The 25,395-nt window shown below is 54.2% G+C and overlaps 1 protein-coding gene across 2 annotated transcripts in view; it reads right to left on the reverse strand.

Moving 5' to 3' along the window:
- ANK1 (ankyrin 1) overlaps positions 1-25,395 on the reverse strand; it is a 98,222-nt gene that overhangs the window by 21,497 nt on the left and 51,330 nt on the right. Inside the window, exons 21-38 of one of the 2 annotated variants that reach the window (XM_068532253.1) lie at positions 24,687-24,779; positions 24,158-24,230; positions 22,434-22,530; positions 21,147-21,225; positions 19,050-19,147; positions 18,744-18,968; positions 17,643-17,797; positions 17,120-17,331; positions 16,423-16,627; positions 16,038-16,134; positions 15,596-15,827; positions 13,251-13,376; positions 13,005-13,124; positions 11,909-11,987; positions 11,583-11,657; positions 9,846-9,977; positions 8,417-8,563; positions 5,412-6,034 (exon numbers count right to left, since the gene is read on the reverse strand). In XM_068532253.1, the coding sequence (XP_068388354.1) occupies positions 6,021-6,034; positions 8,417-8,563; positions 9,846-9,977; positions 11,583-11,657; positions 11,909-11,987; positions 13,005-13,124; positions 13,251-13,376; positions 15,596-15,827; positions 16,038-16,134; positions 16,423-16,627; positions 17,120-17,331; positions 17,643-17,797; positions 18,744-18,968; positions 19,050-19,147; positions 21,147-21,225; positions 22,434-22,530; positions 24,158-24,230; positions 24,687-24,779 (2,259 nt within the window). In that variant the 3' untranslated portion in view covers positions 5,412-6,020. Of the gene's footprint in view, positions 1-5,411; positions 6,035-8,416; positions 8,564-9,845; positions 9,978-11,582; positions 11,658-11,908; positions 11,988-13,004; positions 13,125-13,250; positions 13,377-15,595; positions 15,828-16,037; positions 16,135-16,422; positions 16,628-17,119; positions 17,332-17,642; positions 17,798-18,743; positions 18,969-19,049; positions 19,148-21,146; positions 21,226-22,433; positions 22,531-24,157; positions 24,231-24,686; positions 24,780-25,395 lie in introns of those variants that run through there. The other variant, XM_068532256.1, reaches the window with a different exon arrangement.

A 25,395-nucleotide genomic window follows, 5' to 3' on the forward strand; every position in this document is an offset into this window, starting at 1 on the left:
TCAGTAGTTGTGGCTCGCGGGCTCTAGAGCGCAGTCTCAGTAGTTGTGGTGCATGGGCTTCGTTGCTCCACGGCATGTGGGATCTTCCCGGACCAGGGCTCGAACCCGTGTCCCCTGCATTGGCAGGTGGATTCTTAACCAATGTGCCACCAAGGAAGCCCCCTGTCTTTCTCTTTCTGACTTACTTCACTTAGTATGATAATCTCTAGGTCCATCCATGTTGCTGCAAATGGCATTATTTCATTTTTTTATGGCTGAGTAATATTCTCTTGTATATATGTACCACATCTTCCTTATCCATTCATCTGTCAATGCACACTTAGGTTGCTTCCATGTCTTGGCTGTTGTGAATAGTGCTGCAATGAACATTGGGGTGCATGTATCTTTTCGAATTATAGTTTTCTTCAGATATATGCCCAGGAGTGGGGTTGCAGGATCATATGGCAACTCTGTTTTTAGTTTTTTGAGGAACCTCCATACTGTTTTCCATGGTGGCTGCATCAATTTACATTTTGGTGGGAATGTTTTAAATTATATATTTAATTTCTTTCATATATTCAGAGTGTTCATTTCTTCCTACATGAGCTTTGATAGTTTGTGTTTTCCAAAGAATTTGTCAGTTTCACTTATGCTTTCAAATTTGTTGGAATAACATTGTCATAATATTCTCTTATTATCCTTTTGCTACCTATAGAGTCTTTAGTGATGTTGCCTCTCTCAGTCTGGCTGTATGCTTATCAATTTATTGATCATTTCAAAGAACCAGCTTTTGGTTTTATTGGTTTTCCCTAGTGTTTTCTGTTTTCAACTTCATTGATTTCCACTCTGATCTTTATTATCTCCCTTCTGCTTACTTTGGGTTTAATTTGCTCTTCTTTTTCAAATATCTTAAGATATTATAAAGCTGAGGTCACTGACTTGAGAACTGTTCTCTTTTTTAATGTGGACATTTTAGTGCTATAAATTTCTCCCTAATACTGCTTTACTGGCATACCATACATTTTGATATCCTGATTCAAAATACTTTCTAATTTCCCTTTTGCTCTCTTCTTTGACCCATGGGTTATTTAGAAGTGTATGATTTAGTTTCCATATGTTTGAGATTTCCCATGTAGCTTTCAGTTATTGACTTGTAATTTAATTTCACTGTGGTCAGAGAACATACTTTGAATGACTTGAATTCTTTTATATTTATTGAGACTTTATAGTCTATAACATGGTCTATATTGGTTTGTTCTAGGTGCAATTGCAAAGAATGTGTATTCTGTTGTTATTGGGTGGAATGTTCTACACATTCCAATTCCTAATGTCAATTAGGTCAAGATGAATGACAGTGTTGTCAAATCTTCTATATGGTTACTCATTTTTCTACTTGCTCTATCAATTATCAAGATGGGGTATTGAAATCTCCCACTGTAACTGTGGTTTTATCTATTTCTCATTGCCCTTTTCTGTTTTTGTTTCATGTATTTATAGCTATATTACTGGTGCATAAACATTTAAAGATTGTGATGCCCTCTTGATTAACTACTTATTATTATGAAATTATTTTCTTTATCCCTGGTAATATTCTGTTCTGAAATCTACTTGTCTGATATTAATATAGCCACTTCAGTTTTCTTTTGATTAGTGTTAGCAGTTTATATTTACTCATCTTTTTACTTTTAAGGAATTTGTGTTTTTATATTCAAAAGGCATTACTTATAGGCAGTATATATTTGAAATTTACCTTTATATCCAGTCTGACTATCTCTGCCTTTTTTTCTTTAATTAATTAATTAATTAATTTTGGCTGCATTTGGCTCTTCATTGCTGTGCTCAGGCTTTCTCTAGTTGCGGCGAGCGGGGGCTACTCTTCGTTGCTTTGCGCGGGCTTCTCATCGTGGTGGCTTCTCTTGCTGTGGCGCGTGGGCTCTAGGTGCACGGGCTTCAGTAGTTGTGGCACACGGGCTCAGTTGTTGTGGTTCATGGGCTTAGTTGCTCTGTGGCATATGGGATCTTCCTGGACCACAGATCGAACCCGTGTCCCCTGCACTGGCAGGAGGATTCTTAACCACTGTGCCACCAGGGAAGTCCCTATCTCTGCCTTTTAATGTGGGTTACTTAGGTCATTTACATTTAATGAGATTATTAATATGGTTAGGTTTAAACCTGTCATTTGCTAATTTCTACTTTCGTCCCGTCTGTTTTCTTTTTCCTCTTTTGGATTAATTGAAATTTTCCATTTTATCTATTTTGATTGCTTATTAGCTATAATTCTTTGATTATTTTAGTAGTTGCTTTAGGGCTTTTAGTATACATCCTTAAACTATCACAGTCTACTTTTAAGTGATGTTATATAACGCTTGGCATATAGTATAAGAACCTTACAATAATATACTTCCATATTTCTCTCTCAAATTTTTTGACTTTTGTACCATTGTTGTAATATATTTTACTTTTATACATGTTATAAACCCAACATTATATTGTTATTTTTGTTATCTTTTAAAGAGATTTAAATAACAAGAAAATTATGTATTTATTTTTATAGTTAACATTTTTGGCAGTTCATTCCTTCACGTAGATCCGTGTTTCTGTATGGTATCGTTTTTCTTTGGCCTGAAGGATTTTCTTTTTAAACTTTGCTTGTAGCAGGCACCTCCTGGTGATGAATTTTCAGGTTTTGTGTGTATGGGAAAGTCTTTATTTGCCTTCGTTTTTGGAAGTTATTTTTGCTGGGTATAGAAGTCTACATTACTTTAGAGATGTGATTCTTTCAGGATGTGTTCTACTTTAAAGATATTGTTCCACTGTCTTACTTCCATTGTTCCTATGAGAAATCTTATGTAATCCTTATCTTTATCCCCTTGTATATAACGGGTCTTGCTTTTTTCCTTTGGCTACTTTTAAACCTTTCTCATCACGGGTTCTGACCAATTTGTTTAAAATGTGCCTTGGCATAGTAGCTTCCATGTTTCATGTGGTTAACTGAACTTCTTGGATCTGTGTATTTACAGTTTTTATCAAATTGGAAAATTCTGGGCCATTAACTCTTCAAATACGTTTTCAGCCCCCTTCTCTGCTGGAAACTCTAATTTCACAAATATTAGGTCACTTGATTTCCCCACAGTTCACTGATGCTTTTTTTTTTCTTCCTGTGTTTCATTTTGGAGTTTCTATTGCTATGTTGCCAAGTTCCCTTCTTCTTCTGTAATGTCTAATCCCATTCAGTGTACTTCATTCATCCTATACCTTATAGTTTCATCTCTAGGAGATTGGTTTGGGTCTTTAAAAAATATCTTCCAGGGCTTCCCTGGTGGCACAGTGGTTAAGAATCCGCCTGCCAATGCAGGGGACACGGGTTCGAGCCCTGGTCCGGGAAGATCCCACATGCCACGGAGCAACTAAGCCCGTGCACCACAACTACTGAGCCTGCACTCTAGAGCCCGTGAGCCACAACTACTGAGCCCACGTGTCACAACTACTGAAGCCCGTGCGCCTAGACCCCGTGCTCCACATCAAGAGAAGCCACCACAATGAGAAGCCTGCACACTGCAACAAAGGGTAGCCCCTGCTCGCCGCAACTAGAGAAAGCCCGCACGCAGCAACGAAGACCCAATGCAGTCAAAAAAAAAAAAAAAAATCTTCCAAGCCTCTACTTGACTTTTTTTTTTTTGACTTTTTAAACATCTGAAATAGTTATAACTGTTTTACCATTCTTGTCTGCTAATTCTAATATCTGCGTCAGTTTCAGTTGATTGATTTTTCTCCTTATTATGGGTTATGTTTCCCTGCCTCTTTGTATGTATGTCTGGTAATCTTTAATTGGATGTTGTGACTTTTATCTAGTTGGGTGCTGGGTATTTTTGTATTCCTATGACAATTCTTGAACTTTGTTCTGTTATGTAGTTGAGTTCCTTGGAAACAGTTTGATCCTTCTGAGTTTTGCTTTCAAGGTTTATTAGGTGGGAGCATTGATCAACCTAGGGCTAATCACTCTCCATTTTTGAGACAGGACCATTCTGTGTTCCCTATGCAGTGTCTGTGAACGATCAGTCTGACTGTTGGGAATAGATGATTAATATTCAACCAAAACTTGCGGGGGACCTTCTGGAGGTCTCCAGAGCTCTCTCTCTGTGCAGCTGTCTCTCTAGGGAACTCTAGCTGCCCTGGTCTCCTTGGACTCCCAGCGACTTCTCCTTAACCAGGGAGTCTTCTTGGATTTCTCTTCCTGCTGCCATGACTTAGAAACTCTTTCGAGGCAGTGATCTAGGCAACTGTAGGGTTCACTTCATTTATTTTCCATGTCTCATAGATCACTGTCCTTTGCTGCCTGATGTCCAATGTCTCGAAAACTGTTGTTTCATATAATTTGTCCATTTTTTGCTTGTTTCAAGCAGGAGCGTACATTCAGTCCCTGTTGCCTCATCTTGGCCGGAAGTGGAATGCATCTCAGACAGCCCCTCAGATATGGCCGGATAAACATTTTCACTCCTGGGAATCTCAGTAAGACTTCATAAAGGCTGGGAGAGGGTAACTCTGCTGGTCACAGAACACCCGAGGCTCATTCTTGGTGACTTTTCCACCTTGAAACTTCCTGGGGTTCATGAGAATGGAGTTTCACCCAAGCAAAAATGTGTCCATGAAGAGAACTTGTGCAACCCTCCCCCAGGACTTCTTTCTCCCTTGTGTTTTGTCCTGGAGGCCCTCCCCTGGTTGCAGTGTTTAGGGGCTATGCCCCCTGCTCCCTCTCAGTCTCCTGACCCCACTCTCACCCCCGCAAGTGTGGATCTGGGGCTGTAGGTGTCCATACTCAGTAGAGCGGGGATTACTACTGATAGGGGCCATGCTCGGCGAGGACCATCTCACACGGTCTGGGGTGGACCACAGCACAGGAAGGTTTGCTGAGTCCCCTGGGTTGAGCTCCAGAAGTGCCTGTCTCTCTGGCAGTCTCACGTGGCCCTGCCATACCTGGGTCACCAGCCCATCCCTCAGTCTAGAGCTCTCCCCTCTGGGGTTGCCTTTTGGGGAAATCAGGTAACAGGCAACCAAACACACAGCTTTGGAGCAGAGCCGTCCAGCAGTGGCCCGCCCCCCAGCCTCCCCTCATCTGGGCTGTCACACTGGGTCTCTGTTAACCTAGGCCTAACGCTGCCCCCACTAGTTTGATGTCAGCAGCAAACCAGACAAGGGTGGACAGACAACCCTAACTCAGGCAGGAGCTGCACTTCACTAGCTGTGTTCACTAAGAGTCCGTAGAAATGAGACATATTGTATTTCCAAGTAGACATTATGTCCAACTCATCAAACCAAATGGAGTTGACCAAACAGGATGTGAGATGTCCATTTTTTCCTTTCACATGAGAAATCTGTTTTATTTTTAGGAACATGCTTTTTTTTCGCTCCACGGGCAATTTTTTTTTTCATGTTTATTCCAGGGGCCTGGGGTAGTTCCCTCCTGTGCAAGAGAAGCAAACTGGCTTTTTGACTTAAAGCCCCTTCTACTCTGGCCAGTCCAGGCAAACACAGCAAGAAGAGCCAGGAAGGAAAGACAAGAGACCTCAGGTTCCTATCTTCCTGACACCACAGAGCAACCAATCCCTGCCCTGAGTGCCCACAGGGAGGCTGAGACGAGCAGAGAACGAGGTAAAGCACAGAGGAGGCAAGGTACCGCCGTGGCCATCGGTGCAGAGGCCTGGGCTGGCCCAGGACAGAAAGCCAGAGGAAGCGCAGGAGGCTGCTGTCCCCCTTTCCTTCCACCTCTGATTCCTCCTGCTCCTTCTCTCCGGGCCAGAAGGGCACCCAGATGTGGGATGGTCTTCCTGGGACTGGAAAGAAGGCAGGAAAAATACACAGAAGCCAGCTCTGGTGCCCAGAAAGGCAGGATGGACCAAGCGGGCGTCTGTTTCTGAGTGTCTGCTCCGGCCTGGGGGAGCGTGCACACAGGGCACACGGCCTGCGTTTGCCGGGACACCTGCTGGACGAGGGGGTTCAGGAGGGCTGACAGGCGACAGAGCAGCCAGGAAGCACAGAAGCATTCAGAGTGTGACGTCTGCAACCAAAGCAGGGGAGGATCCCTTGTAAACTTGTTCCATCTTGTGACCCCTCTGCTCCAAACCTACAGCGGCTCTCCATCACCCTCCCAGTAAAACCAGTGTCCTCAGGATGGCCTGGAGGAGCCGCCCTCCTGCTGCCCCTGCCCTTTTTTCCTCCCCTCTGGCCCCTCACTGTTCTGTGGATGCACCAAGCACGCCCGTTCAGGGCCACTGCCCGGGATGCTTGTCTTGGTGCTCTCTCCCGAGTTTACACACCCACTCCCTCCTCTCCCTCCAGCCTTTGTTCAGATGCTACCCACTCCCACCCCACTATTTAATCCCCCAAGCCCAGCACTCTGATCCCCCTTGCTTGAGTCTGTTTTTTCCACCATCTACTTGCTAGCACATTATACAATTAACTTACATACTGTATTTTTGTTTGCCTCTCTAAACAAAAGGTAAGCTCCATGAAGGCAGAGTTTGGGACTTTTCTTTCTTTTTTTTTTTTTTTTTTTGTCTGTTTGAGAACTGACTTATCTGCCCTGCTTAGAACAGCCCCTGGCATGTGGCAGGTGTTCAGAAAATATTTGCCAAATGAGCTGACCAACTGCACAGCCTTTCCACAGTCACGGAGCACAGGACCCAGCCCCACGGGGGTTCGAACTCTGCTCAGGCGTTAGATGAGAGTCTCCAGGCCCAACTGGAATCCTGAGGCCAGTGGAGACATTCATGAACACCTGGGTCCCTAACTGCCCTTTTAAACAGTTTTTTTTATTGTGATAAGAACACTTGACATGGGATCTATCCTCTCGACAGATTTTTAATTGTTGTAACTGCCTTGTTTATACTCATGTAATTTTATGGGCCTAGCGTCCATAGAATTGGGGCACAAAACCCCCAAAACTTGAGTTGACTTGATTGAAACAGCTCTGGGGATGTTAAGAAACCCAACCAAGTCACCAGTTATCACGTAAAAAAGGGAGAAGTGTTTTGTCACTTGATTTCCCCCAGTTTGCAGCACTCAGCCCCCTTCCCTCGGTCCTCGTGAAAGGGAGTTGGTCACTTAGCAGTCCCTGCTGTGTCCAGCTAGTCCCCCAAGAGCGGGGAGAGGGCCAGCCTGGGAGCCCTCAATGCTGGGTCTGAGGGCCAAGCCTCCTCCATGGGAACAGCCCCGAGGGCACACAGGCCCCAGCAGGCAGAGAGGACGCCCCAGCGTCAGGCCGGGGGCCCTTGGTGACATGCATCAGTGGAGGCTGAGGGCCCCTGAACACCTGGCCCAGGTGAGACAGTGGAGACAGGCAGTGGGGGAGAGAGCAGACTTGCAGGCCAGGTGAGGTCAGAGGCAGAAGAGAAAGGCCACAGGACGCGGTCAACAGATGAGCCCTGTGCCCAGGGGCCCTGGATGGCATGTTTCAGGAGACACAGGATGTGGGAGAGTCACCCGTGTCAGGGACGCGGCATCCCCCTGGGCAGGGCCCCTGTCCCCACCCTCCACTCACAAGCCCCGGCCACAGGGGCTCACACGGCGCACGCACGTGCGCGTGGCCGGGAAGGCTGGTGACCTAGGAGCTGGGGGCGGACAGCGACGCAGCTGTGGGATGGGGCATGTGCCGGCCTCATGGAAGCCGGTTCACAGAACCATACTGTTTTTCAAGGCCTGTGAGGAGCCTCAGGTCTCTAATCCAACTTGCTGATTTTAGAGAAGAGGCTGATGACTCAGCAGTGGAGTCAGGAGGAAAGAAGGGACTAGAAGCCGGCCTCCCGTCTCCCACCGCAGGGTAGGGCCTCTGTCCTGCTTCTGCGCCCCTGGTCAGCGACAGAGATGGAGGGGCAAGGGGGGTCCCGGCCCTGCTCCTCACTCGGCCGCTTCCCCTGCTAAAAGGAAGGTGTCCTCAAAGGCCGCGGGGGGGGGGTGCTGGGGGCAAAGGTCAGGGCCCCCCGGGGCCCGGTCACATGGGGGCTTCTTGGCATGCCGAACCACATCAAAACGAGTCAGGGGAAAGAGATGGGGCGAGATAAAAGGGAGAGAAAAGCAGAGACCGGCCTGAAGAAAAGATCCCGCTTAGTCTCAGAGAAGGAGTGGCAATAGGGCTTCAGGACGCGCCCTGGCTGGTCCCCACGGGACCTGCGCCAGAACCTACCGCCCTTGCGTCTCCCCACCGACTGGGTCGCCGATGGGTCCGCGCATGCGCAGAGCTGGGGGGAGTGCGGCACGCGGGGACGCCGAGCGGGGCCTCGGCTCCTCCCGTCCTGCCCGGGCCTCGGGCGCCCCCCCCCCCATCACCTCTGCGTTCACCACCGCCCGTCCAGAGAAAGACTGACCTCCGGCCACCGGGAGAGAAGGTTCCAGGGAGGGTCAGGAGGCGGCGGCTCGGCCCCTTCGTCCAGGAGACACTCACCATTCATCTGGGAGGGGGACGACGAGTAGTCCCGGTCCGCGGGCCGGCGGTCGGGCTTCAGGTTGCGGCCCTGCCTGCCCGAGCCCTCCAGCATGTTCACGATCTCGCCGCGGTCGATGTTCCGCAGGGCCGCGTACAGGTTCTCCACTGCGGGCAGAGGGGAGGAAGGAGGGCGCTGGGGGGACCGCTACCCATCGCAGGGCGCGCGGGACGCCCGGCTCCGAACTCTGGCGGGGTGGGGGGAAGACTGCGAGGAGGGGGATTGCAGGCCCCCGCTTTTGTCAAAGTCAAAGCAAACTACCTCTTCGGAGAAGACGGCAGACCTGGGGACACTGCGGTTGCCGTCCAGCCCACGCAATAAAGCCAAAATCGCGGTAAAGCGAGAACACGAATGTTGTTTTCCCAGTGCATATAAAAGTTATGTTTACACTACGCTCTAGTCTATTAAGTGTGCAATAGCATTCTGTCTAGAAAGACAAGGCATCTACCTTACCTTTAAAATATTTTATGGCTAAAAAACGCTAACTGTCCTCTGAGCCTTCAGTGAGTCTTAATAGTCACATAAGGATCACTGATAACAGATCAGCGTAACAAATGCAATCATAATGAGAAATTTTGAAATATTGAGAGAATTACCCAAATGTGACAGACACGAAGTCAGCAAATGTTGTTGGAAATTGGCGCCAACAGACCTGCTGAATTTGATTGGGAAAAAATCTCAGTATCTGTGAAGCACCTTAAAGGGAGGTAGGCCTGTGTTTTGCTATCCTTTAACAGATCTTTCACAGACCCTAACAGTGCCGAATTTCAAGGCATGGGAAGTGTTTTTTTTGTAACCTAAGAGGAATGCTACAAGAAGATGAGAGTGAGAATAATTGGGTTCTATCTTCTGGAAATCCTTGGTCCTTGCCAGTTGATTTGCCATGCAAACGTAAACAATTTCCTCTTAGTGCTTTGTGTTCGGGAATGGGGTGGAGGAGGGGCTGAAAAGAGTGAGACAAATCTTCCCTCCGGTTGGAGAAAATCCTGGAAGAAGAACTCCATCAGAGGGGGAACTCCTCACTGGGCTCTGTCCCAAGGGGACAATCCTCATTTGTTTGAGAAATTCAACCGGAAGGCACACACCCTACACAGATGCTGTCTTCTAAGGGTCCTGGTGCGATTGTGAACTCATTCTGAGGATGGGAAGAGATCACGGCCAAGATTCTCTGAAATTCCCTCCTGGCAGGCTTGCCCAGAAGACCAGGGATCCTGAGAGGTGCATGTGTGCGTGAGTGTGCGTGTATGTATGTGTGAGACAGAGTGTGCAGAAGAGATTGGTTCCAAAGGCCAACACCACCCAGGGAATTTGGAGGGAGAACTACTTGGTGAGAAGAGGTCCTGGCACAGGCTTTGGGGAGAGAAGGCTCCCCAGCCCATCGGTACTGACTCTTTGCATCTTGGCCTTCACGGATGACCCAGAGGTTCAACAAGGCCACGCTCTGCTCCAGCAAGGAGTTGGGGTTCTCCACGCGGATCCTGTTGATGTCATCCACGCTGAACTGCAGCTCGCGGGCCAGCTCTGCACACAAAGAACCAAGAACGGGTGTGAGCCCAGCCGGAGCCCAGCCCCGGCCCCCGAGCCCGCGCATGGAGTGGGGCGCCGGCAGGGACCAGGAGATAAAGAGCAATCTCCCTCTGGATTCGGTATTCCTTCTTCCCAAGGAAATACCTAGTGAAATGCTGACACTCACACTGTTGTATCCCCAGGGAATGAGCCCAGAGGAGGCATGTGCCCAGGAGAGTAAATAGGTATTGAATGAATGAGACTGAGCCACTTATCCAAGGTCACAGGACAGGCTGGGGACACAGCGGGAGAGGGACCAACCCGCTGACTCCCTCGGTGCTGCACTGCATGCCACCGCCTTTCCCGCGAGAAGCAGTTATAATGGAAATGTATTTCTGTGTTTACATTTCTTCCCAGAAAGGTGTTGTTCACATTTAAAATGAAAGTACAATTTCTCATCTAAATGCAAGGCAATAACACAGAATGCTAGCTCTTCCCCTCCCGTGATTTTTATTGTTATTTCTCACAGGTGCTTTAGATGAGAGAACAGCATCGGAGTCTCATTTCAAGGATGAGGAAGACAGGAGGGGAAAGTGATGGTGAGAATCAGCATATGCATGTACCCCCTCCACACACACACACACACCACACATACACTCACACCACACATACACTCACACACACCATATACAAACCACACGCGTCACATACGCACACCCACACACAACACACAAGCCACACACACATACACACCACACATACCACATCTCTCACACACACCGCATACAAACCACACACACACCACACACACAAACACACACAAAGCCAAGAAGCAGCAGCAGATGTGCTTTTTTGGCTTAAAGAAGGAACAGTCTCTGAACTTCTGTTGTGAGCTCCGTCACACCGCCTTCCAAGAAGTTACTGCTAAGGTTTCTGAGCTTGTCTGATGCCCCCTCTGCAGGTGGCTGAGTGAAGGGGGTCTGTTCATACAGAATCTCACAGGAAAGGGGGGATTAAGTCATAGGGCCTGCGACTGAGTACAACGCAGTCTGAGCTGTCACTGCCTCAGTTGAGTCAGGTCTCCCCTCATGGTGGACGGGACTTGTGTATGACTTCAGCTACGGCCAGAGATGACAAATGAAAAACGTCCAGACTTGTCCTTCTTCCCTCCCTTCCCTCAACAATACCAGCCTGTAGGACCGGCGACGTGTACGGTGCAGGGAGCTGTGGGCAGTCGGGATGCACATTTTTTGTTCGCTTTTGTGTTTGTTCTTGGTTTGCTGGCTTTTCAGGGCCCTGTCACTAACTCACTGCACAACTAAAGTCACCCCAGTTAGCTAGATCTCAGCCTCCCCATCTGTAAAATGGGCAGCCGGGATCCATTCTAAGCTCTCCTGTAACGTCCAAAGTTGAGTTTCTAAAAAGGAAAACCAGAGAGAAGTGGGGGACAGAGGGAGCCCCCCCTCTATTGGTACCCATGGCGACAATCCCAGGTCAGGTGTGCACCGGTGGTGGGAAGAGGTTTAGAAACGCCTTCATCAGCTGCCCTTTAGCGGAGAGGAGGTGTAGAGGTAGGTGTAGACAGGCAAAGTGCTCTTCTGCCCCAACTCCCCGACTCACCGGCCCAGCTGAGGCCCAGGTGCTCTGATATAATAGCCATCTTCATGTCCGCCCGGTCTGCGCCGCTGAGGAAACCTGGGGGAAGCATCGCATTCCATTTAGTAGCCTTGGCGGGACACGGAACCGACAAGCGTGGGCGAGGGACCTCAGAGGGTGCTCAGGGCACGCTCCGTGTCCACCCGATTGGTGGCTGAGCCTGAGAGGGTCAGTGGAGACCCCAGCCAAGGGCTGAGCCAATGGTGTCAGCTCGGAGCTCCTGTCGGGGTGAGGGGACGCCGCCCCCCTCACCGCCCCCGGGAAGGGGGTGAGCACAGAGAGGTTGGTACCCAATGCGGACTCGCTGAGAACGCTGTATCTCAGGGCCAGCGGCGTCGGGGTCCTCCTCCGGTCATCGGCTCCACTGCCCTGCAGGACAGAGACCAGGAAAGGGCACTGTGGGTGCAGGCGGGGAGGACGCCCAGCCTGGCAGACGATGGGCAGCTGCACTTCCTGGAGCCTCGACGCACAGGGTAGAAGTGTGGGCAGAGGGGGGGGCGAGAGGGAGTCTCACGTACTTTATTATTATTAAGGATAAGCTCACACGGCCCTTATCACGTGCCAGGCCCTGCTTGATGGACACAACCCCCTATGAGGTAGGTACCATCATTCCTCCCATCTCACCGGGGAGGGGGAAACTGAGACCCAGAGGGCGGACTAACCCGCCCAAGGTAACTCAGCCAGTAAGCGGGTGGAGCTGGAGTTTGAATTTTAAAAAAAGTTTTTCTTTTTGGATTCCTTTCTGCTTAAAAGACCCGTTTTTGATGCCCAAGCCTTCGCATGCTGTGGCAAAGCACCGGGATGCTTGTTCAAGGCTGTGGGAAACCCGCCTGTGAAAGAGAAGTCGGTTCTCCCTAGTCCTCAGACAGAAAGGAGAAAACGAGCCTCGGATGTCTGGATGTGACCTTGTTTGTCTAGTCTGGCATGAAAGGCTGATGACAAAAATGACAGGACGACACCAACCAAAGAGACGCCCCGCCTCCAGTGCAGCGGAGACCCAGCTGCTCCCAGGCACCAGTGATGCTGGGTCCTCACGCCTCTGCTGGGCTCGGAGCCCTGGGCGAGCGCAGGGCTGAGACACCAGGCTTCCCTTCTCTGAGGGCCTGGGCAAGACAAGCAAGTACAGGAAAAAGAGGCTCCGAAAAAGCCCTGACGTGGCTGGGACACCTTGAGCCACCGGCCACCCGGTTGTCAGGCCTCGCCTTCCAACGTCCTGGAAGGGGCGTCCTGGGGAGCTCGGGGCCTCGGTGTGAGCACGCGTGTCGCCCTCACACCCTGACATCTGTTCCCGAGCTTTGCGGGAAGGGCTGGGCCACAGCCCATGTCAGGGGAGAGCCCAGGGCCTTTCTCCACCTGTTCGGCTGAGAGTCCTGGCAGGGCGCGCACCTTGGTGCAGGGTGGCATGCTGATGTTCAGGTGGCAGAGGATGTGCTGTGTGTCCTCGTACTTCATCGCCTTGCGCAGGAATGACAAGGACCCTGCTGGATCTCGACTGCTGTCCCTCACCTAGACTCAGTCACACAAAAGGGAGAGTCAGGGGCCGCCCCACTGGCCACCAGCCCAGCTGGCTCAGAGCTCTCCGCCTCCCGGACTTCTAGACCCGGGCGAGGGGTGGGCGAGAGGAGGCTGCACCTTGACGGGAATGGCCAACCGGTTCTCCCGGAAAGACTGGAAGAGGAAACTCCGCTGCTGGGCGGCCTTCTTGACGGGCATCAGGTTCCCGGAGAGCTCTGCGAAGAGGGGCATTCCTTCCAAAACCTGCAGGAAAGGGAAAGCAAATGCAGCTGGTCAGGAGCAATGCCCAGATGCCCGGTCCCGCCTGTCAGCTCCCGTCTCTGCTTCCCCACAAGCCCCCAGGAGCCGTGCTCTGGGAAGCCCCACTGAGTGTTTCGGAAAGGTTACGGTGGATGCTTCCTTACTTCAGAGGATTTTCTAATGAGCAGGAATCTTCGTACATCCCTGTGTGGTTGATCAACATTGCCATCAGAGTACTCTAGAACTCCACCAGGAAATCATAATACGGCTTCCAAAAGACATTTATCTCTTTTAACACCATCCAGCAATGTTTACTTTATATGAGTGCCAGAAGGACCATGTTGTGTTTTAATCTCACCCAGAATATAATGATCCCTATTGTGTATATAATGCTTTCAGCTGAGAAGTTATCGTGAACCCATTAGACAGTTGAGGAAACTGAGGCCCAAAGAGACTGGTTAGTGCCCAAAACAGCATTAGAGGCAGGTCCCAGCCCTGTGCTCCTTCTTCTGGGCCCTCAGAGCCCCCAGAAGGCTCAGCACAGCCTCTGAGGCCAGATCTTCAGAAAGGTCCTGCTTTGTCACACATCTTAACCTGAGTGAGGACCCTGGGATGGGTAACAGGTTCAAACCTAGTCCCCGTTCTTTACTGCTCCCCCATCTGCCCAGCCTCTCCCCTGCTTCCTCATCTGGGTGCTGCCAAACCCCTGGCGTGGCAGGGAAAGTGGGCTCTGCGGTCGGACTCCTGGGACAAATCCTTTCTCTGCCATTTACTCAGCTGTGTGACCTTGGGCAAGTTGCTTAACCTCCCTCAGTCTCGTTTTCCTCATCTGTAAATGGGGGATAACAAAAGGACACACAGTTATGAGAATCAGGGGAGATGGGGAGATGATGCCACTCAAACACTTTTTGCTTTTGGGCCACACGGTGCGGCACGCGGGATCTTAGTTCCCTGACCAGGGATTGAACCCATGCCCCTGCAGTGGAAGCGTGGAGTCTTAAGCAGGGGACGGCCAGGGAAGTCCCACTCAAGCACTTTTAAAAGTACCTGGGGTGTAAGAACTTTAATAAATGTCAGCTCCTAGCACCACAAATCACTGGGCTGACAGCCTGCTGTCTCCTTGACCCACATGGTGTCCCTCGGCTCTGGGGAAGCTTCCCGTTGACGCTTCATAAAGGGACACGGCCCAGGAGCCCCTCTGCAGAGGCTGCCCTCCTGACAGCCCTGGGTCCCAGAAGCAACGGCTGCCCGCGAGGCGGGAGCCCAGCGGGGTCAGGCCCCTACCTCTGTGTCCCTGCTCCGGGCCACGAGGCAGGAGCCCAGGGGGCCAGGCCGCTACCTCTATGTCCCTGCTCCGGGCCACGAGGCGGGAGCCCAGGGGGCCAGGCCGCTACCTCTATGTCCCTGCTCCGGGCCACGAGGCGGGAGCCCAGGGGGGCCAGGCCCCTACCTCTGTGTCCCTGCTCCGGGCCACGAGGCGGGAGCCCAGGGGGCCAGGCCGCTACCTCTATGTCCCTGCTCCGGGCCACGAGGCGGGAGCCCAGGGGGGCCAGGCCCCTACCTCTGTGTCCCTGCTCCGGGCCACGAGGCGGGAGCCCAGGGGGCCAGGCCCCTACCTCTGTGTCCCTGCTCCGGGCCACGAGGCGGGAGCCCAGGGGGCCAGGCCCCTACCTCTATGTCCCTGCTCCGGGCCACGAGGCGGGAGCCCAGGGGGCCAGGCCGCTACCTCTATGTCCCTGCTCCGGGCCACGAGGCGGGAGCCCAGGGGGCCAGGCCGCTACCTCTATGTCCCTGCTCCGGGCCACGAGGCGGGAGCCCAGGGGGCCAGGCCGCTACCTCTATGTCCCTGCTCCGGGCCACGAGGCGGGAGCCCAGGGGGGCCAGGCCCCTACCTCTGTGTCCCCGCTCCGGGCCACGAGGCGGGAGCCCAGGGGGGCCAGGCCGCTACCTCTATGTCCCCGCTCCGGGCCACGAGGCGGGAGCCCAGGGGGGCCAGGCCGCTACCTCTATGTCCCCGCTCCGGGCCACGAGGCGGGAGCCCAGGGGGGCCAGGCCCCTACCTCTGTGTCCCCGCTCCGGGCCACGAGGCGGGAGCCCAGGGGGCCAGGCCCTACCTCTATGTCCCCGCTCTGGGCCACGAGGCGGGAGCCCAGGGGGCCAGGCCCTACCTCTATGTCCCCGCTCCGCGCCACGAGGCGGGAGCCCAGGGGGCCAGGCCCTACCTCTATGTCCCGGCTCCGCGCCACCTCCACGAAGTTCTCGTGCTGCTCCAGTGTCTTGTCCACCTTGTCATCCGTCGTCATGCAGTAGCAGCGCAGTCGCCCTTCTCGCGGATCGTTCATCTTGGCGAAAATGACAAACTTGGCCATGTAGGGCACCACGGTGAGCTCCTTGTACAGCAGGGTGGCGAAGTTCACAGCTTCAGCCGTCCGAGGACAGTCCGACAGCCAGAACCTGAAAAGAGGGCAGCCATGAGCCTGTCCCTAAATGCCTGAGGGGGAGCGTCTCCGCCATCCAGTGGCCTGTAAGCCGAGCGGTGGCCTCTCTCACAGCCCCGGTGGTGGGGTGGGCAGGTGACGGCCTAAGCATGGCCACCCATGGGGACAGCGCTGCCCCCTCGTGCGGGGCCCGGGGACCCGTGGGGCCGGGCAGGCGGGGTGTCACCTGGCAGAGACGTTGGTGGTGAAGGTGGCGCACTCGTTGGCGTACATGAGCTTGGTGGTCCCCGTGATGTCTTCCCACTGGGCCTGGTCTGTCCCTCCTGTGACAGCAGTAGAAAGGGCTTGGGGGACCGTCTCCAGAGGCCAATGCGGGACGTGCACAGCTGGCTGTAGCCCCGAGAGCACACCAGCCCCTCCGCCCCTCCCCTCGGAGCAGCCCTCCTCTGGGGTCAGAGGGCTCTTCGGGGACGAGGCAGCTCTACTCAGACGCAGCTCCTCATCCCTGCGCGGAGCCCATCACTCCCTAGCTCTGTGTCCTCCTGTCTCCCCAGGTGTGCGTGGAAGGAGCTGCTGCCCAGAAGGCAGGGCAGGGCGGGGGCACCGCTCACCAATGACACTGCAGAGCAGCCGCAGGCTGGTGGTGTCTCCCTCCCCGCTGTCCCGCGGGTTATCCGTCCAGGAGGGAGGGAGTGGGATCCGAAGCCCGATGGGGCGGTGGAACTTGCGGCGCCTCGGCTCCACGGTGACAATGGGGCTGAACGTGGCCTGGTTGCCCAGGAGTTTGGTGACCAGCTCATCGGGTACAGGCTGGGCCTGCGAAGTGCCCAGGGGGTACACTCAGCCCCGGAGCAGCAGAGGGGCTCATGGACGGAGGAAGAGAGCGGCTGTCCGGGCAGGTGCGAAGGCTCCCGGGGGGTGGGGGGTGGGGTCCTGCTCCTTCTGACAGCCAGCCCGGCTCTCCTCTCTGAGCCCCCGTCCCCATTTCCTTGCTGCTCCCCACTCCTGGGGGCCTTGCTCAGCATCAGGCACCTCTCCAGGAAGCCAAGTGGCTTCCCCTCACACTAAGCCTGTGATTTAACACGTTATCTAGGGTTTTCTGCAACTTACTGGAGCGTCTGCCCTATCCCACCCACCCAACCTTCTTCTGAGCTTTAAGGTCAGGGCTCTAATGGGACTTTTCAGGCCCTGGACCAACGGGTGGAGATGTCCTGGGGAGGAGGGTCATCTCTGAGCGCCTTGACGCCTTCCATCCCTGAACCCGGTCCAGGTGATGGGGCCCCAGCAGGTAAGGAGGGGCTGTGTCACCTGCAGGGCCAGCTTCACTTTCTTGGTGACAGCATTTTCTGGGAAGGTGGCCTGCACCAGGGGGACGAGCTTGCTTTTCAGGGAGCCCCCCTCGGGGCCGATGGTGTCATAGTCCTGGTAGAGCCTTGACATGATCACGAAGTACAAGGGGAAGTCGGTGGTAACAATGCGGCAGACCCTCTTCTTCTCCAGCTCCTCCAGGCTCCCCAGCTCTGCAACCACAGGCCCGTGCCCGCCCGTCACCACGGTGGCTTCCCAGGGCCCCTGATCCCCACTGTGGCGCCCCCTCCCCAGGCCCCGCCAGCGGCAGCAGGCTGGGCCACCTGGAAGGAGAAAGGTCCTGGCCCAGGGGGTCCTGCACAGGAGACCAGGCTGCAGGGGCCCGGGTGCCGGAGCTGGGCCGTCTCTGGCCTCTCAGGGGGTCCCACACTCCGGGAGGCCCCGACAGCCCACCCCAAAGTGCAACCCCAAGCCCCATCCTCCAGGAGGAGGGCCGTGCTCCGGATCCCTGGGGCTCGCGCACCTTCATCCATCCCGTTGAGGATCTGATCCAGGTAGCTTTCTCCGTAGCGGTTCTTGTGTTCCTTCCACACGGAGCCGTTTTCACTCCGCAGCACCACGAGCTCGCGGTCCCCACGGCCTTGGGAGGCGAAGTGGGGGACCTCCACGATGACAGGGCTGGGGGGACAGGGGACAGTGGGGAGGGGCCTGGACGCAGGTGTGCGTGCCGTGTGGGCGGCAGCAACGGGCTCAGTAGGGAAGAGCAGCTGGGTCCTGCCTGGAAAGCGTCCGTCCCGTCTGCAGGCTGGTCCTCACAGACAGACAGACCTGCCTCAGGTTCCCGAGACACCTCCAGGACCCTCTCGCTCCCCACCAGGCCCCAACCTCAGTTCACAGGGGGCTCTCCTGCCATGGCCACCCGGCCAAGGCTCAGCAGAATAAAGCTGCCATTGGACCTGACCCCGAGAGCCTGCCTGACGTCCTAGACCCACCCCCTCTGAGCCTCAGCTTCCTCCTGTCAGTGTGTGAGAGGACACTTCCTTGGGAGGACGGCTTTGAGGACTGCATGTAAAGGGGAAGTCACCGTGAAAGCGTTTTACAGCTGTTTTACAATCGGTGGATGAAAGCTTGGAAGTGGGGACAGGCCGTGGATGGAGACGGGAGGGCGGGGCCTCCTGGGCAAGACCTGTTCCAACATAGAGCCCGCGGCGCCTGAGGGACGCAGAGCTCCAAGGAGAAGCCCTTTTGCTGCGGGAAAGGTGAGGACCGAGCCTCTGAAACCATCAGTCTTGTCCTTGGGGGCCATGCTGCAGGGCCGCCTTCTAGGAAGACCGTTTCAGAGCTTAAATAATCAAACCCTGGGGGCCCCGAAAGTGGCCATCTTCACCCCCCCTCTAGCGTCACACAGGAGCTGAGGGTGTTAAGCTCCCCCTGGGGAACAGACTCCTACGTGTACCTAGAACAGGCCGTGGAAGGAACACCGGGCCTCCTGGTTCTGACCGGTCAGGACACAGAGAGCATGGGTGCGGGCTCCAGGCTCGCCTCCCCGCTGCCCGGGCTGGGCTGGGGCTGGGTGGTCGCAGTGCGGCAGGGACAGGTCGGGGGCATGGGAGTGACCTCTCACCTCAGGAACTGGACTCCCGTGGGGCCCAGGGCGATGACCCTGCTGGCCAGGCCCTCCTCCTCGGCCAGCGGGGGCGGCGTGGGCAGCTTGTGGGGCTTCACCAGGCGGCAGGTGATGCGAGTGGGTGCTGCGCACGTCCGGGGCGGGACCACCACCCTCAGGCCGTTGTGCCTGCTGCCCCGCATGGAGCCCCCGCGGGCGTCCACCATGAAGCTCACCAGGAACCTAGGGCACAGCGGGTCTGTGTTGGCTTCTCCTGGGTGGGCGAGCAGGGCCAGAGCTGCCAGCCCCTCCCAGGCCACTCACCCTGTGTGCACAGGGCTGGCCACCGGGCTGATGTTGTCTGAGGTCTCTGTGGCCGGGCTGCTGGGGATCAGTGAGTCTTCATCATACTCCTTAGATGCCTGCAGAGGGGAGAAAGGCCAGCTGTCCTATCACCCCTGGGCCACGGCTGATGGTCTCGGCCAAGGTCGGGGAGGCTCAGCCATGAACCAAGGGGCCCAGCGTAGGAGGCGCTCCCCACTCCCCACCGACCCGTTGGGACAGAGCTCACCCGGAGTCTAAAAGGAAGCACGGGCTTCCTCGTACCAACACGGACGGCCTCTCCTTGGCTCAGGACCCTGGGCCAGAGCTTCGGATGATGGAGCGAGTCCTACCTCCCGTCCGGCCTCGGTCTCAGCTCCTGCACCACATGTGCTCCTAACCTGCCCGCGTCCTCCAGCTCCTCCCCACCGCTCCGCCCCTGTCGCGAACCCTCCGCTCTACACAGCTCGGTTTCACACTAGAGCTGGCGTTGCTTCCCCACACCGTCGCCTATGAGCTGTTTGGCTCTGGGCAAGCCACGTGTCCTGGGGCATCGAGAGGCACGAGAGAAACAGACCCTCGTCCCGGGGGCTTCCCTCTTCCTCATCTGCAGATGGGACAGCCCCTTCCTTGCAGTGCTGTTGTGACTTGGGGACCACAGGGCTGCCTCGCCCCAGGCCTCGTACGTGGCGAGGACTCACGAAGCCAGCAGGTCCCCTCCAGGTTTCTTCTCAACTCTGCCCTCGCTCTCGCTTCCCCGTCGGTCCAGACACCCACGTCCCTCTCCTTCGCTGGACGCCCCTGTTCGTTTTTCGCCTCTCGCCTCCTGTGTGAAGCCTTCCCCTTGACTCCGATCTGGAAGGGCTCCCGCCACACAGCTGGGCCCTGCGGTAGTCACCCTCCCTGCGTTCTGAGCCCCTCCCCAGCTGGACCATCTCCTCCCACATCCTCCCACCCCACACGGGGCACAGCGGGACGCCAGGAGACACCTGCCGCCTTGGGTTCATGACTTAGGCAAGGACTCAGAGGGCACGGTTGGCCAGGGAACAGCAAGACCCGGGTCCGCTCGGATCCTTCTCATTGTCGTCTTCGGCGGCCCCCGGGGAACATGCCACAGCAGCCCCAGGGCCATGTTTGACCGGATCTCCCAAATGCCACCCGGGGCGTGACACCAAGGTCACACCACTGTGATGTGCCCGAGGGTGGAACAGCGGATTGGACGGCATCTCAGCCGCCTCCTCCTGGCGCCACTTTCGGGTCGAGGGGACACGCATGCCTTCAGTGGCAGGGGAAGAGACCAGCCTCAGCTGGAAAACGGACAAGCCCAGCTCGGTGATCGGGCCTCAGGGTGGCCAGTCCCAACCTTCAAATACCACACTGCTTTCTTTTTATCCTAGAAAACCCTTTGCCCAGGTGAAAAAGTGCCAAATGGCCTAAAATTAAACCAAGAGGAATTACATTGTTTTAAACCATCCCACCGATCTTGGAGACAAATTCAGGTGGCATCCAGGGAAGCCACAAAATAGGGTATTGTAATGAGTAACAGCCCACGCTGGGAACAGCTCTCCTTGACATCCTCTTTCCATCTGTATTGGTATTTTAAGCTCCCAGTAATCCCTTGAGGAAGGTGAGGCAGAAACCGTCCCCTTTTTTTTATGGATGTGAAAGAAAAAAAGTTCAGAGCTCCAGAGTCGCCCGCAGCTTCATAGAAGTGCAGATGCAGCCTCAGGCTCCCTCTCTGGCGCTGGGACCCTTGGCCCCAACAGGTGCATAAGGCGTGTGCTCAGGGGCTGTGGCCCCGACAACATGGGCTTTGAAGCGAAAACTTCTGGAGTCAGTTCTCAGCCCCACTGAGACCAGCGTGAGGGTGTCCCACACGCCCTTGGGCTCTCGGAGACCCAGATCATCAATAGCTAGGACAAGAGCACTGACAGCACAAGTGCTACCAAGAACACGTGGAGTCTGGGATCTGCAGGGCTTGGTAAATGCTGCCAGCTTTCAGCTGTGAGTTCCTATCGTCCTGCAGGTCATCTCAAAACAGTCACCGTCCAGGGGACCTGCTCACTGCCAAGGGGAAGTAAGAGAAAAGATGCTTCTTACCTGTTCTGCCTCTTCAGATCTGATCACCACTGTCTCAGGTGTGACGCAAGGAATCCGAGGGATGGCTGGGGATTCCACCCTGTGTGCCGAGAACATTGGGACATCAAGGGATGATCCTTATGAGTAGCCCCATCTTCCACGGAAGGCCTTAGTGAAACACTTCTGTACCCCCAGGATCACCTATCCGATCCGACTGCTCGCCACGACCTGAACCCCACTGGCACATGTGGTACATCCTGGCCTTCACACACTGACCAGCCTCCTCCCTCTGCCTCCATGCCTGTCCCCAGAGCCCAACTGTCCTGGCTGAGCGAAGGACCTGCATCCTCCAGGAAGTCTTCCTGCATGCACCACCCCCGTTCTGCAGCCTTCGACCCCTTGGTGAGGGAACCCTCACTCTGGCCATTACATCTTATTCTGCATCACGATCTGTCCACTGGGTGTGTGTTTTGATTCTACCAAATACATCTGTAGGTTCTCCATGGTCAGGGTCCGAGTCTCATGTTTCTTTCTAAACGAAGTTCAGTAAATACTAATCATAGTTTTCCTTCTCCTTGGTCCATTGCCCTATTTTGTATAAGCCCTGGGACCAAGCTGACACACGTCTGTCTTTTCAGAAAATACCGAGGGCTCAGTGCTTCTAGAAAGCTGTCACTTTTAGATTCCTTCACAAAGTCCCCGGGTGTGGCGATGCACCCGTATCGCAGTAGCACAGCATCTCAGGGAGGAATGAGAAACACAGGCAGACACAAACCCTCCGTGGGTCTTCCCTAATGGACAGGCCGACGGAGGGACATGGCCGGCCTCTGAGGCCAGATTGGCAAAAGTTCCTTTCTTTTTTTTATTATTTAAATTCTTTTAATTGAATGAAAACTCTTAAAAATTCTGTAGTGCTTTGCAATTTTCAAAAGTTTCACACACATGATTTCATATAATCCCATAATAATCCCCCCCACCTCCTTTTTGGCAATGGTTTCTAATGGCAATCTCCCTTAGTGGATTTTTTCTGGTGGGAAGCTGAGTGTGTGAGAGGGGGAAGGGTATGGACAGGACACTGAGTGAGGAGAGGAGGAACAGTGGGGGAGCAGGGACCCCGGAGAGGGTGGCTCACAGTAGGAGAGACCTCTGCCCCCGCCTGGCACCCCTGGTGCAGGGCTAGCTTATCCTAAGGTGCTGGACCAGCGCTCTGTCCAGGCCCGGCCTTCCTGGAAACTTCCCGCTCTGGAATCCTCCTACTCTGCGTCCCCGGGGTGGACCTGGACCTGCCCCGGCGCGAGCATTTCTTACACTTGGTCCAGCTTCGGCACAAAATCCAGCAGCTCTTTCTCTTCATCTATATCCCTGGAATCCTGCTTCTCAGCCTTGAAGCCAACAAGTTCTTCCCCTGAAACCACACAAGTTTAAGTCAGTGACAGGACGGAAATTCCCTCTTTTCTTTTTCAAAAGAAAAGAGGGAATCTGCTGCTTCTCCTCTCAACGCTCGCCCCCGAGGAGTGGGGGAAGGTCTCAGATGCTCCAAGGGGACCATAGCAATGTCTTCGACCAGCCCTGACCCTGTTCCTCCAGCCCTGGTACCTGGAGCCGGGCAGCCAGCCCCTAATATCTTAATCTGCACCAGGCTTTGGAGAAGAAAACAGTTCCATCAGAAAGAACTTTTTTTGCCTGACAAGTTCCACTTCAAAACAGCCCTTGTGGCGTGTGCAGTGACACCAAAGAAAGAGGTGCTTCTGTTCTTTTCCACACCACACGCGACAGAAGAATAAACGACCGTGGAACCAAACCCATCCATTTTGAGAGGCTCTAGGAACTTTAATAACCATGGCGGCTGAACCCTCATTATTTCCTAAGTGCATCACCAGGAGGTTCAAAGTCTGCCTGCAAACCAGACTCTGCCTCTTTGTTTCTCTCGCCTCCTTGCACTGGAGTTGGAGCCCTGGACCTTGCAGGGTCCTTTACTGCCCCTCAGCAGTGTGTGTCCTGGCGTTGTGATCTGGAGCCGACAGAATGGAATCACAGCAGCTCATGCAGTTATGATCACAGACACAGTGGCATGGGCACAGACACAGACATGGACAGGCCAGAGCTGCCGCCAGGGCACGGATCTTACGGGTGGAAATTTCCTGTTTTAGTCAAGCTCTGATTGTTATGAAAACCAGGGATGGATTAATGAGATCTTGGATTGCTTAGAGTGAAATGCGCTTGTGAGAAAGGACCACAGGGAACAGAAAGTGTTTCATACCCATTAGAGTTATATGAGCAGTTCCTGGAAAGCAAAGAAGAGCCAAGTTTAAGGACGGATAGGATTGAAGTCAGTTAAATTAAGAGGCAAATCATCAAAGGGCATACAGGAGAGCTTTCATCACCTAGTTGACAAAACTACATGACCCCTGGGTTACCGATATGCAAGGGGCCAGAGAGAAATCTGATCCAGCCCCACCCTTTTTTTAATCACGATCTTTCTCTTCCAAGTTAAGTGGGAAGACAGACTTGCCTGGGGCAGGAAAAAATGCCACAAGTACCCATGGCCACAGAAGTTGAAACTATAGTCATTTCATAATGACTGACTGTCGACCCAGCGCGTGGTCAGAAGAGCAGCTTATGAAAAGCAATTCTTCCAGATTTTAAATGCAACAGCTTTGCTCAAAGCACAAGGAACGCACCAAGTGGAATTTTATGACAGTTCCTTACAGCTCTGAGAGTTGACTGAGTTGAATCAAAGTCCTTGTATGATATAGGCAGACACACACGTATTTGTGAAACTTTGTGGGATTTTATATTTTAATCCCTGCGATGTAGATTTCCTTCTCCTAAAATCACATTAAAGGAGTCTTTTGGATAACGGACAGCATCTTTAGAGCTTGGTTCTGTCCAGTTCCGACTCGGACGACAGAGGCGGGCATGCTGTGAGGTGCCCCGGGGCGGCAGCAGGGGGCCCCCCCGGAGTGTTCAGAGCCCCGAGCACCCCTTTCAGCCTGACTTGACCCGGACGCGGTGTTGATCCCAGCCTGTACCTTCATCTTCAGAGACGTCCAGGATCTCATCCACCGTCTCGGGGAAGCTCATTCGGTGCTTGTCACTGACCAACTAAAAACGAGAAAAAGCAAAGACGTCAACCCAAACACAGCAGTGGGCCCTTTCACCCATTCAGCAGTTACCTGGTTGTGAGTGTGGAGACAGGAAGGAGATGGTAAAGGAGGTTTGTCCAAAATGAAGAAAATGACAGCTAAGAGGGTCTCTGGGGTCTGGCAGGAACCGCAGAGGGATGAACGGAACCCCAGCTTCCCGGCGCCTGGTCCCTGCCCCCAGTCCCATCCAGGGCTGCCCGCTCCGGTCTGGTGGCGGCACCTACTCCTCCGGCCGCTAGGTGGCAGTAAAGACCCGCCTGATGAAGGAGAAGCCCCGCCCCCAATTCTTTTGGCTCTGAGCTTCCCGCGGGAATCCTAGGACCCCTAGGCTCCCTTTCCCTGGGTACCCCAAGGGGCGCCCTGCGGCCAGGCTGTGTGTGTCCAGGGTAGGGGTGCAGGGGAGGAGCAGACGTACCGCGACACTGGTTTCATCGGTGACAACCTTGAGCACGTCTGTTACAGAAATGTAGCCCAAGCGCTTGGCTATGGCCAGAGGTGTGGTTCCATTCTGGGGAGAACAGCAAAGGGAGGGCGAGATCAGACCGCGCTCACGCCCCAATCGTTCATACCCAGAGCAAGACCCCTGCACACGCGTGGGCCCAGATGTGTGTCGCCGACGTCTGCAGCGACGGGTGCGGGCGAGAGGAGGCCACGGTATTTGCATCTGCAGCCCTGGGTGCACGAGCCTTGAACGGGAGCAGGGGAGATATTACCACCAAAGTCAAGGGTGGCCAAGAGGAGAGCCAGCGGGAAGGTCAGGGTCAGGGGGGCACCAGATGCAGTTGTAGGAATAGGAGGGCACAGGGCAGTACTGCCCACGGCTCCCAAGGCCGGTTCTTTGGGTGTCAGTTACTGAGCATTCAAATAGTTAAAGTAATCCACATACTTCAAATGAGCTCTTTTCAGGCCAATCAGAAATCACAAGTCACCAGAAACAGGGGAGGGGTCTATTTCTACTCTGATTTGAAAACAGCAGAGCTAAGTGACACTAAACGGATATTGAGGCTTTCTTTTCTTCTAAATTCTCTGGTCCCAGGGCATGCCCCGCTCCGATTCAGCCTCATCCACAGTTACGGTTTCAGCAACCCCGCCTACAATCAAAGGCCTGCACGCTTGCTGAGCTG

This window comes from Eschrichtius robustus, chromosome 21 (assembly GCF_028021215.1).
Source record: "Eschrichtius robustus isolate mEscRob2 chromosome 21, mEscRob2.pri, whole genome shotgun sequence".
Lineage (NCBI taxonomy): Eukaryota > Metazoa > Chordata > Mammalia > Artiodactyla > Eschrichtiidae > Eschrichtius > Eschrichtius robustus.